The sequence below is a fragment of the Tamandua tetradactyla genome, chromosome 1, assembly GCF_023851605.1.
Source record: "Tamandua tetradactyla isolate mTamTet1 chromosome 1, mTamTet1.pri, whole genome shotgun sequence".
Lineage (NCBI taxonomy): Eukaryota > Metazoa > Chordata > Mammalia > Pilosa > Myrmecophagidae > Tamandua > Tamandua tetradactyla.
Genome location: NC_135327.1, coordinates 128,722,531 through 128,741,062, shown reverse-complemented (window position 1 = coordinate 128,741,062; position 18,532 = coordinate 128,722,531). Strand labels below are relative to the sequence as shown.

General features: G+C 37.9%; 1 protein-coding gene and 1 non-coding gene across 14 annotated transcripts in view; one reads left to right on the top strand and one right to left on the bottom strand.

Annotated features, from left to right (window-relative positions):
* The window catches only part of ADAM22 (ADAM metallopeptidase domain 22), a 295,282-nt gene that overhangs the window by 181,947 nt on the left and 94,803 nt on the right, over positions 1-18,532 (top strand). For all 13 annotated transcript variants that reach the window (XM_077144137.1, XM_077142422.1, XM_077138122.1 and 10 more), the window contains exons 6-7: positions 8,496-8,559; positions 9,803-9,872. In XM_077144137.1, coding sequence (XP_077000252.1) covers positions 8,496-8,559; positions 9,803-9,872 — 134 coding nt within the window. The remainder of the gene's footprint in view (positions 1-8,495; positions 8,560-9,802; positions 9,873-18,532) is intronic.
* LOC143652709 (U6 spliceosomal RNA) lies at positions 17,463-17,569 on the bottom strand. The gene has a single exon (XR_013160804.1). It is a non-coding gene; the product is annotated as a U6 spliceosomal RNA (small nuclear RNA).

Here is an 18,532-nt window from a genome sequence, read left to right as displayed (position 1 = left end):
TTCAAAGAATTATTTATACCATTTATTCTTTCAGTAACAATTATTTTCTTTGTTTTTAATGTGCTATAGTTGAAATCCCTATTTTATGTCAAGAAATAATTTTAAATGGGTGATGGATCTGATCTTTTTCGCTTTTAGGTGGTTTATAAACCAAGCAGATTTTAAAATTAGAGTTGCACAAACGAGGGACTTTTGAATTATGATATGATGCTCGAAAGTGATATTTGAAGCATTTTTTCTAGTGTCATCCAAATTCAGATGTGAGTGGGTAACTGTTTTTTTTTTTTGTTTCTTTGAATGTTTGGCCTTGGTTACTAATTCAATCCCTTCTTTCATTGATGTTAGTTTTTATATGTTCATGGAAAAATAAACATTTCAATAGATGTAAATTCTTGAGTTTTTAAGCAAAGACAAAAGGCTGAAAGTGACCTCATGAGCTCTTGTTCCAGCCTTTTTTTTTTTTTTAAGCCAGAATCGTAGCTCACCTGCAGCCGGCTCTGGACTCTGAGAGGGTTCCTTCTGTTCTCAGCCATCCGCATAGAACGGAGTACTTCATCCTTCCCCAAGGCCTTCCTTTCTCAGCCTTCACCGTGAAGGAATATCTGCTAGTGTCTAACATGGAAATAGATCTGCTTCCCTTGTCTTTTTGACAATCTGATCAACAGGTGGCCATCTCTTATTTGGCTTGAAGCCTCTTATAAAGCTACCGTGTTATTCCTCAGCACTCTATTTAGACTAAAACATCTCAGTTCCTTCTTGTTGACTTTATTTTATTAGTACTAAACAAGCCAGTATTTTAAATGTAATTTCATTAAATTTTCGGTTGATAACTTTAAAATACCTCCTTTCTGTTACTGTGTTAGAGATGGATTTTTCAACTAAATAAACAGCCATTGAGTGTCTGCTGTGTGCCAGCTACGAATATTAAGGCCATTAAGCATGAACCCTGTCCTTAGGTAGTTTACAATTCAGTGGGGAAGCCAAATCTGTCCAACTTCCTACTGTGGAATGTGATAGGTATATTTATTTTCTTTGAAAGAGAAAGACACTGGCAAAAATGCTAACTTAGAGTGGGAATTGAAGAGTGAGGTAAAATTTGAGGGTTCCAGAGAAAGGTTACCTGAAGAAATTGGAAGGGGTCCCTGAACAGGCCTCGATAGAATCTTCCAGAGGAGGTTAGATTGACAGATTGTCGAGAAATCTAGGAAAGAGATCTAGTGGGAAAGGCCAGAAAACCTAGCTAGTCTACTTGTGTGATACCTGTGGTCAGGTATGGCAGCAGGTAAGTTAGAGAAGCCAAAAGGCAAGAACAGGAGGACTAGTTAAATACAGAAGGAGGGATATGCCTGAGAACATGAAACACTTCCATTTGCTTGTCAGTTTTTCCAAAAGACTATTTTACTTTAAATAAATAGTATTTTAACAAACATGGGAATCCATGCTTAATATCTGGGGGCCCTGGTTTTCTTACATGGAAAAAAGAAACGTCGTGGTCCCTTTCAGCAGTGAAATTGTTTTATCTGATCTCAAACTAGCACAGCTTTTCACTGGGAATACTGCAGTTGAACCTGTTGACATTGTAGGGAAGAGTGATATGAAAAATAAGTTACTTTTTCTCTCTTCTTAAATTCTCAATACAAAGCCACAGTATAAGGAACTTGCCTAGTGCTTATGAAAATTTATTTCTTAGATTCCCAAGTGAACATGGTATGGTGAGAATTGTTGAGGAGATACTCCGCCCTTCCAAGGGCTCTAATACTATGGAGACTTGAGCCCCTAACAACAATACCTTGCTGCTAATCCTGCAACAGCCATTTGGAGGATGAAATTTAACTTTAAAGAATTTTGCAGTGGCTAGATAAAAGAGGTGGAAACCAGAATCCTTCCTCAGTAGTTTTAACTAAGTGAAATTTACTTCTGTCCTTAGAAACTTGCTTTGTTTAAAACTAAACAAAAATAAACAAATAGAAAAACCACCTTGTGTTCAAATATGTTAGGACTTGAACATATTTGTCCTAACAAATATACTCTTTGTTATAAATATACTCTTTTACCTTTCTGTTATTTGTTAATTATAATTTCCCAACTCAATTTTACCTTCTGAATTGTGAACAAATTGCTGACAGAAATGTTTTCAGAAGATATCACTAAATATAAATCACTGACATTATCTTATAGTGATTTACATATGAGGTATATTATTTCATCCATGACTTATCCTTTGAGTACATAAGCAAGTACAATTTTGAGATTTTATTTTCATTTTTCTTGATTTACTGAATTCACTTGAAGAATATGAAGGGGAAAATGATCAGGTTCATATTCCTTTTCCATAAAGAATGTGCAGTCACACAACTTTCACATACGAGGAATCAAGGGGCAATATTTTGGTTCTGATGCACGGGTTATGTTGCTGTTATGACAAAATCCTGTAACTATGGTAACCTTAAAGAATGGAATCAATGTGAGTTTATTGTCCTCTTGTGGTGGTTTTTCAGAATGACTGTTTTTCTTTCAAAATCTTGTTTTGATGCAGTTGTTTTAATTTCAGCTCAGTTGGCCTGTAGCACATGGCTTAGTTCTAGCTGCAGGTTTTTATCAAGTATATGCCATGTTTTATGGACTCAGTATTCTTACTGGAATTTTGTATAAATGTAGTAAAATTGTGTCACTCTTCAAACAAAACAAATAAAACGCATACTCTTTCATTTTTAAGAATCATTAATGGTATTTTATCAGATAGGAACCAGAGTCCACTGGTTCCTGCTTTCTTTATACTATATATCATAATGTTTAAACCGTTAAAAATAGCAAATTTCCCCACTGTATGCTAGCCTAATGCAAGAGCAAATACACCTGGTGCTATTTAAACAAAATAAACTGTTTGCTACTTAATCAGTATTGCCATGTGAACTTTGGGAGAGGGTAATTGTTTTATACAATTTCCTGGATGGGTCTGGCCAGTTCTCGGCAGGAGTAAAAAGAATATTCTCTGCCATTTTGGTCTACTATTTCCAAAAGGATCTGCTCTTTAATTCCTTGGGTATGTATTATCAGTAATATCTTACAAACCGAATCTGTTTTTTGGGGGGGTGCATGGTCCGGGAATCAAACCCGGGTCTCCTGCATGAAAGGTGAGCATTCTACCACTGAACCACCCATGCACCCTGAATCTGTTTATTTTCTAAATGCAATATTATTCACATTCAGAAAGTACACTTTTGGTTGAAACCTTGCAGATATGGAAATGGCAGTTCTAAGAATGTATAAAAGTTGAGAATATGTGGAAAATGCTCATCAGGAATGAGAGACTTTTGATAGAGGCAGAGTTTGAGGCCATTATAATTATAGCTCAGGAAACCAACTGATTTTTGCTAAGGCATCAATGAAAGACAAATGCTATTTTATGTTTAACAGCTTGTGTGACATGCAGTCATTTCCATCTGAAACTGAAAAATGACTGCAGAAGATTAAGTTATAGCTTTACTCCCCTCTGACTCCTGAGAGATAAAACAAGTTCTTTCAGTACCATAAGGGCCTTATTTCAGTAGAAGGACAGTATTTTCCTAACAGGGGTGGCTAACAGGAATATCTCCAAGTAGAAATGGAGACAGTATGTTTTACAAGCCCTCTGAGTGGTTTCTCAGGTGGCTGATAGCTATCTCTAGCCTAAAAGATCCAACACCAAACTCAAGATTTACCTCTACTCTCTGCTCCCTTCTCCCTGCTTTCCACATTCTGCTTGTTCTACCATCTTTTCCATCTTATTAAATGGCAACCACATCATTCAGGTAGTTCAAGTCTCAACCGTAGAGTCATCTATGACTCTTCTTTTCTTTACACTTCTTTCTCTTCCATTTCTAATCCATCATAAATCCTATTGGTTCTATTTTCAAAATATATTCAGAATTTGACCAATTCTTACCACCTTACCACCACCATCCTGATCTAAACTACCATTTTTTCTTGCCTGGATTACTGCAGTAGCTTTCCAGCTTCTGTCCTTGTTGTTATGAAGGTTATTATAACAGTAGCTGGGTTGGCACTTTTAAAACTTGAGGGAGATTGTTTTCTTCCTCTGCTTATTTCTCTCAAAGTAAAAGCCAAGACCCCAAGGGCATATGTGAAAAACCCACCACTAATACATGCTTAATGGTAAAAGTCCGAAAGCTTTCCCTCTAAAATCAGGAACAAGACAAGGATGTTTACTTCCACCACTGTTATTCAACCTTGTTTTGGAGGTTCTAACCAGAGCAGTGAGGCCAGAAAAATAAAGAAAAAGTATCCCATTTGGAAAGGAAGATAGAAAACTTTGGGGATGATGTGATCGTATATATAGAAAATCCTGGAAAATCTACAATAAAGTTATTAGAACTAATAAATGAATTCATCAAAGTGATGGGTTACAAGATCAACATGCAAAAATCAGTAGTATTACTATACACTAGTAATGAACAGTGTGAAGTGAAAATTTTAAAAATTCCATTTTACAATAGTAACTAAAAGATCAGATATGTAGAAATTAGTCTAACAAGGATTTAAATGACTTATATACAGAACTCTATAAAATATTACTAAAAGAAATCAAAGAGACCTAAAGATATGGAAATACATTCATATTCGTGAATTGGAAGACTGAATAATGTTAAGATATGAATTCTACCCAAAGTGATTTAAGTTTCAACACCACCCTAACCAAAATTCTAACAGAGAATTTTGTTAGAATTCTCTAACTCTAAAAGATGCAGGGCCAGATAGCAGTGTAGGGACTGTGGAATTTAGTTAGTCTTCTAGAGCAGCTGTTAAATAGCCAGGAACTGTCTGGAACAACTGTTTGTGGGACATCTGTGACTGGACACACACATCATATACCACTTTAGAACAGGTGGAAGGGCTGAGATCACTGCACAGAACTGTAAGTAACACTTCCAGACTGCAGAGGCTGGCACTCCTCCCCCATAGGGAAGAGAGAGAGAGAGAGAGAGAGAGAGAGAGAGATACCTATTCACTGTTGGTAGGGGAGTAGAATGGTACAGTCCCACCCCAGAGGGCAGTGTGGTGGTTCCACAGGAGGCTGAGTATATATTTGGAAAAACTGAAAGCAGGGGCATGAATGTACATTTGTATACTGATGTTTATGGTGTCAGTATTCATGATTTATAATGGATGGAGGTGGCTTAAGGGTACATTGAATGATGAATGGAAAGGTGAACTGTGGTGCATACATATAGTGTAATATTGAGTGGCTACAAGAAGGAATAAGGTTGTGAAGCATGCAACTAGGTGAATGAACCTTGAGGACAGTATGTTGAGTGAAATAAGTCAGGAACAAAAAAGATATTATAATGCTTCTCACTATTATCAACTGACTACAATGTGCAACTCTGAGAATTAAATTCAAGAGCATAGGTTAGCAGGGGAAGGCTTAATTGTAAAGGTTTCTAGATTGTAAGCTCTTGTAGCAGTCATATCTATTCCTGATTTGTAACAGTTATTTATAAATTCTGAGATGCTCAGCTCTTTATGTATATCCTGGTTATTCCCTGGAACTTTGGGCATCTGTGTGACACCTGCAACTCAGAGCTCGAGTTCTGCTGCCATGAAAATCATCATTACCCCATTAAGCAACTGTTTATTTAGAAAACTGAAAAATAGATCAGACTTCAGTTAGAGATATGAATGAAGCTGAGCTGGTTAGGACAGGGTAAAGGATGATATTGATTGTATTTGAAAACTTCAACTTCTATGTGACACCAAAGGAAGAGATGCTCATTTGTTGTAAAATTTATATTTTCAGTAGCACTCTATCTAATTTAACTTTTATGGTCAGCTAATTCAACCATTAAAATTACTTGAATAGGAGTGGTATCTTGTGGTTTGTACAGGTTAGTGTGATGCTCTGATATATGTCAGAGTAGTCTGGGCAGGAGATAAAAAGGTTTTTGCAAAGTCCCCTTGAGGGACTGGGGAAGAATGTGGAAATATTAAAACTTCCCCACCTTGGGAAGACCTGATATTCTTATGAGCACTGAAGACTACCAATTTAATAGGCCAAGCCCTCAGTCTTGGACCTTGCCCTCATGAACCTTATTCCTACAAAGGAGAAGTTAAGAATACTTATAATTATGCCTAAGAGTCACCCCCAGAGAACCTTTTTTTTTTTTTTTGCTCAGATGTGACCCCCTCTCTCTAAGCAAACTCAGCAAATAAACTCACTGCCTTCCCCTCTACATAGGGACATGACTCCAGGAATGAGCCTGTCCCTGGCACCATGGAATAGAGAAAGCCATCTTGACCCTAATGGGGAAAAGAAATGAAACAAAATAAAGTTTCAGTGGCTAAGAGATTTCAAATAGAGGTGAGAGGTCATTCTGGAGGTTATTCTTATTTGTGCATTATATAGACATCCCTTTTCAGTGTTTGGTGTATTCAAATAACTGGATGGAAATGCCAGAGACCATTGAACTGTAGTCCAGTAGCCTTGATTCTTGAAGATGACTTTCTAACTAGATAGATTTTATGGTGTGACTGTATATGATTGTGCAAACCTTGTGATTGATACTCCCTTTATCTGGTGTATGGGCATATAAGCAAGAAAATAAATAAAAGACAAAAAATAAATAAATAATAAGATGGGGATAGTGGGTACGAGATGTTTTGGGTATTCTTTTTTACTTTTATTTTTAGTCTTATTTTTATTATTTATAGAGTAATGAAAATGTTCAAAAATATATTGTGATGATGAATGCACAATTATATGATGATACTGTGACTGATTGTCTACTTTGGATAATTATATGATATGTGAATAAATCTCAATGAAATTGTGTTAAAAAATCCCAGCAGTGTTTCTATTAGAGTTCTCTAGAGAAACAGAATCAACAGGAAATATCTGTAAATATAAAATTTATAAGTATCTCATGTAACTGTGGAAACGTAGAGTCCAAAATCCGCAGGGCAGGCTGTGAATAGATGGAGGGTCTGGACGAACTCCACAGGAGAGGCTCACCAGCCGAAGCAGGAAGAGAGCCTGTCTCTTCTGAATCCTCCTTAAAAGGCTTCACGTGATTAGATTAAGCATCACTCATTGCAGAAGACATGCCCCTTGGCTGATTACAAATGGAATCAGCTGTGAATACAGCTGATGTGATTATGATTTAATTCTATGAAATGTCCTCATAGTAACAGACAGGCCAGCACTTGCCCAACCAGACAAGCAAGTCCCACCACCTGGCCAGGTTGACACATGAACCTAACCATAACAGCGTTCTTTTCAGAAATGGAAAAGCCATTTATTTATTAAATGTATATGGTAGAGTGAGGGACCCTGAATACCCAAAGCCATCTAAAAAAAAAAGAACCATCTTGGAGGACTCATGCTTCCTGAGCTTAAAACTTTTTACAAACCAACAGTAAACAAAACAGCCTGGTAATGGCACAAAGACAAACATATCCACACATGTAATTGAATTGAGGGTTGCAGAAATCAGCCCTCACCTCTATGGCCAAGGCCGTGAAGTCCACTCAATTGGGAAAGAAGTCTCTTTGGCACCTGATGCTGAGAAAATTGGATGTCCGTATGCAAAAGAATTATGATGGGCTCCTATCTCCTATTTTTGAGTACAAAAATCAACTCAGAATGGATGAGGGATCTAAATATAAGAAGTGGAACTATAAAACTCCTAGAAGAAAGCATGCAGAAGCATCCTCAGGACCTTGTGTTAGGCAATGGTTTTTTAGACTTTATACCGTAAACATAAGCACCAAAGTAAAAACTACATAAATGGAGCATCATCAAACTTCAATACACTGCCTCTCCCTCATAGGGTTGTGGAAAAGATTAAACGAGTTAATAGGTGTAAAGTACTTAGTTTATGATAAGTTCATGAGATGTGTTGGCTCTTGTTTCTAAGTTGTCTTTCAGCCATATGGTGGGCAGTCCACTGTAAGTGTGGTTCCTTACGACCTGCATCAGAATCACCTGTGGTTTGTTTAATACATAAAAATCTTAGGACCTTGAAATGTCGGAGTTTTAAAAAACAGTCTGGGTGTGTCTTTGCATATTAAAATTTTCATCATACTTTTGTCCCATGGAGGAGCAGTGGTTATGCAGGGTGCATTTGTTGTTGGCTCGGCTGTTTGTTGGCTCTGTTCCCTGTTTTCTCCTCTGAAGACGGAGCTGCGATTGTAAATACATGGCCTTAAGTTGGAGAGATGGTGTGGAGATGCTTCCTCTACTATTACAAGTATTGACTAGATGGAGGAGTAACGGGCAAAGGCTAGAGAATGACAATCTTGATCATGGGGAAGGAATCAGAGGAAGGGGCTTTTCCCTCAGGGGTGTGTGTGTGTGTGTGTCTGCCTGGTGGTGATAAGTGGGACTGAGAAATGGAAAATGTAATATTCTGGCCTTCTGAATGCTGCTGATTTAAAAATGATCTTGTTCTGAGGAGAGAATCAATAGCCAACTGTAATTATTTTCCTGTCCTTGGCAGTGGGATGTTCTATGACGGGAACCACACATATCTCATTGAGCCAGAAGAAAATGACACCTCTCAAGTAAGTGCTCCTTCCATTATGCTGTGGCAGATACTGGGGAAGGCAGGTTGATGGGGAGAACTTTTTCTACCACTTTTTTCCTCTACTCTTAATTCAGTTTCAAAATTTTAAGATTGGAATAGTAAATATATGTTGAATTAAATATTGAATAAATCAAAACTGCAAGTTTTTAAAAAAATTTTGTCCCTTACTGTTCCTTTTATGTTGAACATACTTTCTGTATCAAGTGTACTGAAGTTTCCTATCCCCACCATTAAGTACTATACTCATATCCACCTTTGTTTTCTAGATCCCAGATTTTTCTCTATACCTGTTATCTTTAAGTCCCAGTGCTGATGAAATTTAGAGAAATCTAGTTCTTCTTAATTATCTCTCTCACTTTAGTTGAAATAGTGATTTCCTACAAATTAGGAAAGAATTGAGTTGATGTTATTGATGACAGATAAGCACAAGAAATTAAATTTTATGTCTGTATACATAGATATTCTTCCTTGTACTATGCAACACTGATCAGGTACATAGACAAGCAAATAATTCCAAACAATGTATATTGTTTTGCCACCCATTTCTCTGTGGGTGCACTGCTGGCTAACCTGTCACTTGGCTTGACAATGTGATTTGTTAAGGTAGTATAATTAAACTTAACCTATTTATGATATTCTAAAATGTTTTTTAAGTAATCGAATGAAACCAGATAGAATGATTTGAATATACACTAATTTTTCTTAGAAGAAGAATGTGGCTTTTTACCAAGTTTTTCACGGAGTTCTGTATAATGCTAGAATTTTGAAGGAGGGTTCACTAGAAATTGCCTTGTACCAATCATCCTGCTCCCCAATACCAGGAAGTTGTTAGCCCTGCAGTCTTTGCCTAGCAAAGCCATCTGGCTTTTAATAGGTGCAGGGATGCATGAAAAGGAACCGGTCATAAAAAACATTAACCCATTTTCCCAGATGTCTTACTTCTCCTTAGGGGAATACGTCCATTCATTTATTTTTCCATTACTGCAGGCTTTGGCATCTGTGTCTGTGAAGGCATTTTGCTTCTAATTGGATATTGCTCTGATGCTGATCAAGAGTGGGTAGGAGGGGTTATGCAATTGCCCTTCTTCTCTCCAAGCCCAGGAGAGTGCATAACCAAGCTTTGGTTCTTTTAAGGGTCTCAGCTTCTCCAACTTTCTTTGCTTGAGGCCCTGAGATATCAACCATACGGTGCTTAATTTCTCTTGTTTTTGTCATTTCAGGAGGATTTCCATTTTCATTCAGTTTACAAATCCAGATTGTTTGAATTTCCCTTGGATGATCTTCCATCTGGTATGACAGTTATGTAGTGCCCTCCTTTTTTTCTTTCTTTTTTTTTTACAAAAAGGAACGACTTTAATAATTTATTTTAATGCTTTAGAACTAATCTATATGTGGAGTAGCATTACCCACGACTGCTCATGGGATTTTTAGAGGGAAAGTTAAGTCACATTAATATAGAGAATAAAATACAAACTGGTCTCATGTTTATGATGGATGAGTTTAGAAAGCTGTAACTTGAGCACAGTGAAGGAAACTTTGTAAAACTTCATAAAATTCTGATACTAGGGCGGACCACAGTGACTCAGCAGGCAGAGTTCTTGCCTGCCATGCCAGAGACCCAGATTTGATTCCAGGTGCCTACCCATGCAAAAAAAAAAAAAAAAAATTTCTGAGACTCAAAATAAGGTACTCAAGGAGATATAATGTTGGAGCAAGAATTGGTCAGCATAGAGAGGACATAAAACCCCACTTTTGGTGAAATACTGATTTTGTAAACATAGGGATGAACATTTAATCATTTTCCCATCAGTTGTTTTCTTTATCCCTTTTTTCTGTCCCTGCATTTTAAGAAATGTTAAGATGATTATTATGATTAGTATTTTTATTAAGACGTGCTATTCTTGAAACTTTTAGTCTTGGTCTTTTAGACCAAGTCTATAGGTCCATTTATTTATAGATATTGACTTGAAGGTTGCATCTAAATCTGTTGTGAACCTTAATCTTCATGGATGAGATGAACAGATCACTTGTCCCACTGGAGGAGAGCGAATATGCAGGGTGCATTTCTTGTTGACTGTGCTGGACTCCTTCTGAAGACAGAGCACATTCTAAATACCTGGCTGTAAGATTGATGGTGTGGAGATGCTTCCTCTTTTAGTGAGCCCCAAACATGGCCACAATGCATTCTAATTTTTAAAGTGGTTTTATTGAGATATATTCACATACCACAATCCATACAAAGTATGCAATCGATGACTTTTAGTATAATCAGAGTTGTCCATTCATCACCACAGTCAAGTTTAGGACGTTTTCATTACTTGAAAAAGAAAGATTCCATATCCCTTAGCAGTCACCTTTCAATTCTTCCATCCTTCCCCAGCCCTACATAATCACTAATCTAATTCTGTCTCTATAAATTTATTTATATTTATATTTTATATAAATGGAATCAAACAATATGTAATACTTTGTGTCTGGTTTCTTTCACTCAGCATAATGTTTTTTAAAAATTATTTTTACTTATCTAATTTTAAGTAGAGAGGTTCTAGGTTTACAGGAAAGTCTTGTGAAAAATAGCAATGATCCCATATACCCCCTTATTGTTTACACGTTGCATTAGTATGGTACCTTTCTTACAATTGATGAAAGAATACTAAAAAAAATTACTGTTAACTATTGAACAGTTTACATTAGGTAAATTTTTCCCATATGTCACCTTGTTTTTAAGACCTTATAATAGTGTCATACACTTGTTCATGAAAGGGCTTTCTTGTATTTGTATTATTAACCACAGTCCATGGACAACAAGGTTCACTATGCTATACAGTCCCATGTTTTATCTTCTAACTTTCCTTCTGATAACCTTCTCGACCCAAAACTTCCTCTTTCAACCGCAATTACACCCATAATTTAGTGGTGTGAATTACAGTTACAATAATGTGTTACCATCACCACTATCTATTTACAAACATGTTCAATAAACCTAAATAGAGATTCTGCACGAATTAGCCATCAGTACTCTTTCTTTCTCTACCCTCATTCTATCCCCTGGCAACATATATTCTAGATTTTAACTCTATGAATTTACTTATTATGATTAATTCAAATCAGTGAGATCATACAATATTTGTCCTTTTGTATCTGGCTTATTTTACTCAAAATAATGTCCTCATCATTCATCCATGCTGTCACATGCATCAGGACTTCATTATTTCTTACAGCTGATTAATATTCTATCTCATCTGTGAATCACATTTAGTTGATCCTTTCAACAATTGTTGGTCACTTGGGTTGCTTGCCTCTTTTGACAATTTTGAATAAGGACATTGATGTTCAAAAGTCTCTTTGTGTCCCTGATTTCAGATCTTTTGGGCATATACCTAGCAGTGAACTGGGATTCCTGGATCACATAGCAGGTCTATACTTAGCTTCTTGAGGAACCACTAAACTGTCTTCCAAAGCTGCTGCACCAATTTACATAGCCAACAGTGGATGAGTGTTCCTATTTTTCTACATCCTCTCCAACACTTATGACTTTCTATTTTTAAAATAGTGGACATTCTAGTAGGTATAAATGATATCTCGTCAGGGTTTTAATTAGCATTTCCCCAGTAGCTGGTGATATTGAGCATGCTTTCAGGTGCTTTTTAGACATTTGAATTTTCTCTTTGGAAAAATGTCTATTCAAGACTTTTGCCCTTTTTTTTCTTATGGGCACACTCCGGGAATTGAATGTGGGTCTCCGTGCCCATTTTTTTAAATTGAGCTGTTTGTCTTTTTATTACTGAGTTGTAGGATTTCTTTATATACTCTGGATACTAAACCCTTATGGCGTATGTAGTTTCAAGTATTATCTCCCATTGAGTAGGTTGCCTTTTCACTTTCTTGACAGAGTTCTTTGATGCACAATACTTTTTTTTTTGAGGCAGTTCCAATTAATTATTTGTTCTTTCATTGCTGTGCTTTATGTGTAAAGTCTAAGAAACCATTGCCTATCACAAAGATCTTGAAGTTCCTTTCCTAAATTTTCATCTGGGAGTTTTTGGTCCTGGTTCTTATATTTAAGTCCTCCACTCTGAGTTAATTTTTATATAAGGTGTGAGGTAGAGGTCTTCCTTCATTCATTTGAATATCCAGTTTTCCCTGCGCCATTTGTGGAAGAAACAATTTTTGTCCCAACTGAAGACTTGGTGGCCTTGTTGAATGTCAAAATATGATATGAGGTTCTATTTTTGAACTCTCAGTTCCATTTCATTGGTCAGTATATCTTTCTTTATGCCAGTATCATGCTGTTTTGACCACTGTAGCTTTATAATGTGCTATAACGACGTTCACTCGTGGATGTCATGTCCGACATGGGGGAGGGCAATGATTTCACTTGCAGAGTTGGGCTTAGAGAAATTGAGGCCACATCTGAGCAACAACAGAGTTCCTCCAGAAGTAACTACCACCTATAGGTAGTCTAAGCTTTACCACTCTCTACATAAGCTTCACAAGAGTAAACCCCATGATTGAGGGCATGACCTATTGATTTGGGTGTCCCTAAAGTTTGACACAGTATCAGGGGATTCCCTGATGGTAAGGTTTAATAGTTCCATATTCATTCTCCCCTCCCTCAGGGAACTTTGCCAATACTTCTTGATTATCTGCTAAATATAGTCTAGGATGGTTCCAGGCATTACAATAATCTATACAGAATTAAAGGACCTCTTTCTTATTCTGTGCTTCCTGTGTTTCATTTGTTCAAATGAGCTATACCAATAGGTTGAATTAGATTATGCACTACAGAAAATTTCAGTTCCAGATCAAATAAACCTTTCTTCCATTGGCCTCAAAGAGTATGTGTGGGTCTAAAATATAGACACTGTCTTCCTTACTCCTGTGTTCTGAATTACTTTAACCCCAACCTGTTTGGCTTTGTTCTTATTTCTAAATATCAGGTTATATATAAAACAGCCTCTCAAAATCCAGAAATGTTAATCACCACTCCAAACTTAATGTGTCTGCTCTAAAAGCTTTCAATCTAGGCCCCTGTTTTCTTATAAGTGTTTTCTAAAGGTGACCATACCATTGTTGTTCTTTTGTTTCTGGCTTATTTTGTCTCATCAAATGTCCCACATGTTCATTTGCATCATTGCATGCCTCACGACTTTGTTCCTTTTTGTAGCAACACAACCTTTGTTCATAAATATACAACATTGTTTGCCAGTCAACTTCTCTGTCAGTGCATCCTTCAGCCACCTGTGTTCATCGGGCATCATGTTGAAGGCCCAAAGTGCACAGTCTACCAGCATTCTCAATTTTAGATAATTGCATCGTTCCCAAGAGAAAGAAAACCAATAAACACACCCTTGCAAATAGGAAACCTAAACCTCCTCTTAACTCTTGTTCCTCCCCCCATTATTTAGCTCTGCAGTTGCTGTGGTAGTGCTGATGGTTTCCTTTTGAACATAGCTCATAACACACAATAGCAGTTTTCCTCCTGTACCCTGGACTTAAACACTCTTTATACAAGAATTATATCTTTGAAGTAATTCTTACAAAAATTAATTAATATTTCTAGTGTGAATCATTGGGACATGTAGGTCTATACAACCCCTTTCAATCTTGTTCATCTTCAATATAATAATATTACTTCTAGACCCACTAGAGAATCGCCTTCACTCCCATCTATTTCCTTATATTGGAGGTTAACCTCATTAACTAACAGTTCACCCATCTCTAGTTTCTATGTATCTCTATGTCTGCTATATTCTGTATTATAAGAGGTGATGTGTTAAAGTCTCCTACTATTATTGCTGAAACATCTATTGCTCTTTTTGGTTTTGCCAGTGTCTATCTCATGTACTTTGGAGCTCCTTGATTGGGAGTGTAAACATTTATGATTGTTATATCTTCTTGGTGAATTGACCCTTTCATTAGTATATAGTGTCCTTCTTTGTCTCTTATGATGTCTTTACATTTAAAGTCTATTTTGTCCAATATTAGTATAGCTACCCCAGCTTTCTTTTGGTTACAACTTGTGTGGAAAGTCTTTTTTCCATCCTTTCACTTTCAATCTATTGTATTCTTGTGTTAAAATGAGTCTCTTCTAAGCAGCATATAGCTGGATTATGTTTCTTAATTCATTTGCCAATCTGTATCTTTTAATTGGTGAATTTAGTCCATTAACATTCAAAGTTATTACTGAAAATGTGTTTCTTGATGGCACCATCTTTTTTATTTTATTTGTCAGATCTACATATTCTTTTCCCTATTTCTCTTTGAATTCTTTAAATTATCCTTAGTGGTACTTTTCAATTTTGTGCCCTCCTCCAGACCTCCCTCTCATGTCTTTTTTTTTTTTTTTTTTTTCATCCAGCAGAACTCCTTCTAGTATTTCTTGTAGGGCCGGTCTCTTGTTGACAGATTCTTTCAGGACTTCTTTGTCTGTGAAACTTTAACCTCTCCCTCAGTTTTGAAGGACAGTTTGGCTGGGTACAGAATTCTTGGCTAGAAGTCTTTTCTCTTTCATGATCCTGAATATGTCATACCACTGCCTTCTCACCTTCAGGGTGCCAGTTGAGTAGGCTGAAATCAGTCTTATTTGATTTCCCTTGTATGTAGTAGATTGTTTTTCTCTTTCTGCTTTCAGGATTTTCTGTATGTCTTCAACATTTGACAGACAGATTAGTATGTGCCTTTGGAAGGGCTATTTGGATTTATTCTGTTTGGAGTTTGTTGAGCTTCTTTGACTTGTATATTTATATCCTTATGAGGGTTGGAAAGTTTTCCCCCATTATATCCTCAACTCCTCTTCTTAGCCCTTTACTCCTCTCGTCTTCTTCTGGGATACCAATGATCCTTATATTTGTGTGCTTTGTTTTGTCTGTCATATCCCTGAGTTCCCATTCAATTTTTCTCATCTTTTTTTTGCCATTTGCTGTTTTGAATCTTCAAAGTCAGTTATCCTGTCCTCTATATCAGTTATTCTTTCTTCTGTCTCTTCAAGTCTGGTGTTGTGTACCTCTAGTATGTTTTTTATTTGGTCAACAGAGTCTTTAATCTCTGTGTTATCTGCTATTTTTCTGTTTATTCTTTCACATTCCTCTTTATGCTCTTCTACCATCCTCTTGATCTCCTTTGTATTATTTGCTATCTCACTTGTTTTATTAAGTCAAGTTGTATGGACATGTTTGGTTAGTTGTTCCAGTGTCTGTGTCTCCTCTGTTGTTTTAATTTGGTCATTAGGCAGGACTATATCTGTCTGCATTGTGATATGCTTAGTGATCTTCCACTGTCTTTGTGGCATGTAAATATCTTGATTGATTTACTTTGGGAGTTGATTTCTTTCAGTAGTCTAAGGCCTTGTGTTTGTGGGATGTTTGTACAGCAGCAAGCAGGGCACAGGGTGGAGCACTCAGTGCAGTGATTTGCTTCAGGGCAGGTATAGGTGCAGGTTGGGGATGTTATGCTGATGCTTGTGAATGTGGGTGCCCAGCAGCTAGGGAGTATGTGGCCATACAGGTGCACTGGTCTGGGGACATAAACCTGGTGTGCTTTGATCTAAGGCATGGGGCCCTTTGTGTGCATGCATAGAGCTGTGGCAGCAGGTCAGCGTTAGGCCTTCATGGATTGGGGGCAGATGTGACCCAGCTATGCAGGTCAGCACTTCCTCAGAGCTGGAAAGTATGGCTGAGGGCCGTGCATATGTATGGCTCTGACTACTGTAAAGTGTGGTTCCCAGAACTGAATGATGTGATTGGGGGCCCATGCATATGTGTGGGCCTGGGAGTGCTATAAATGGGTGCACAGAGCTCAGGCAGGGTGGAGTGAGGCTGTGAGACACTCTTGGGGGTGTGAAGTGGTTAGGAGTAGGGGTAGCCTGGGTATCAGGTTAGTGCCCACAGCCTTTATGCACTGGCAACAGTTTGCAGGGAACAGGGAGGGGGAGGTAATGCTCAAGAAGGGTGTAAGAGAGGTGGGTTGGGCTGTACTTAGGGTGGGGGTGTGGGGCAGGTTCTGTGTACTGGGGGCTGATGGGGTGGGGGCGCCTGGAGCATGGGAAATGGGAGCAGATGAAGGGATTCGGGTAAATGGGGTGTAGTGTGATTTGCCACGGGACTGTGCTGGTGAGAGTAGCGTGCCCAAGGAATGCAGCCTGGCTTACTTCCTAATCCTGCACTCCCGTCTATGCACTCCTGTGGGCTCTGCACCTCTGCACAAGGCTCCAGCTTTCTGCCTCTCAGTTCCTCAGCCTCTGCAACCAGGACTGCCACATGCAGTGCAGAAGGCTCTTCCAGGTCAGCTGCACTCCCAAATTGCCATCTCAATCACCCCTCTGACCCTTCTCTAAGTTTTCCATGGAGCCGGGCTAAGTTCGAGCTAGTCTACTTGGCCATCTTCCCTGAAGTCTCTCTTTACTTTTAATTGGTCTGTTGAGGTTTTCTATTTCTTCTAGTGTTAGTTTAGTTAGTTTGTTTGTTTCTAGGAATTTGTGCATTTCATCTAAGTTGTCTACTTTGTTGGCATACAGTTGTTCGTAGCATCTTATTATCCTTTTTATTTCTGCGGGGACATTTCCAGCTGCATTGAGTCTGCTGAATCATACTTCCCAAGTGGCAGAGCAGCTTGCATCACAGCTGATCCTATTGCAGAGCCTCCTTTTGTTCTGGTTCCCCCTCAAAACTAACAGCTTTTATAGTTATTTGGTACATGGGCTGTAGTAGCACACCTAAATGAATAATTTGTTGTCTGCAAAATCCAAAGAGGCTAACTGGCATTGTGTCTGTTTTTTAGTTTTAGGAGGGGCCATATGCAGCAGCTTTTCACTCTCCTTAGAAGATATATATATCTCCTTAGAAGATATATATATCTAAAATATATATATATGTATGTATTTTTAATATGGTACGCGTCACGAATTTGCATGTTATCCTTGTGCAGGGGCCATGCTAATCTTCTCTGTATCATTCCAATTTTAGTATATGTGCTTCTGAAGCAAGCACAGAAGGTATATCTTAACATACTTCAAACCACTGGACACGTAGAAGTTTCACTGAGGTAGAAGGACTCTGTTGGATTTATTTCCCACCTTCTGACACACAAATGACTTAGCAATAAATCTAGAATAGTTGCTACATCTTGCTAACTAGATCCAATCAATTTGATATCATCGATATAATGCACCAGTGTGATATCTTGTGGGAGGGAGAGACCATCAAGATCCCTGTGGACTAGATTATGACATAGAGCTGGGTAGTTGATCTACCCCTGGGGTAGTACAGTACAGGTATATTGCTGGCTTTACCAACTGAATACAAACTGTTTCAGGTGATTCTTACTAACAGCTATTGAGAAAACAGCATTTGCCAGATGAATGGCTATATCCTAGGTGCCAGGATATTTGTTGATTTGTTCAGTGACATTGTATCTGAAACAGCAGCTGCAATTGGAGTCACTCCCTGGTTAAGTTTACAGTAATCCACTGTCGTCCTCCAAGATCCATGTTTTCTGCACAGGGCAAATAGGAGAGTTGAATGGGGATGTAGATGGAATCACCAACCTGCATCCTTCAAGTCTTTGATGGCAGCACTAATCTCTGTAATCCTTCCAGGAGTGTAGTATTTACTTTTGAATTGCTGTTTTCATGGTTAGAGGCAGTTCTAGTAGCTTTCACTTGGCCTTTTCTACCCTAATATCCCTCACTCCACAGGTCAGGGAACTAATGTGGGAACTTTGCCAGTTGCTACATAGGTATCTTCCAATTATACATTTTGGAACTGGGGAAATAACTACTGAATAGGTCCAAGGACCCACTGGACCCACAGTGAGATGGACCTTAGCTAAAACTGCACTCATCACCTGGCCTCTATTATCCCCTAATCTAACAGGTGGACTACAGTGATGTTTTAGGTCTACTGAAATTAATGTCACTTCTGGGCTAGTGGTCTAATGATCCATGAAATGTC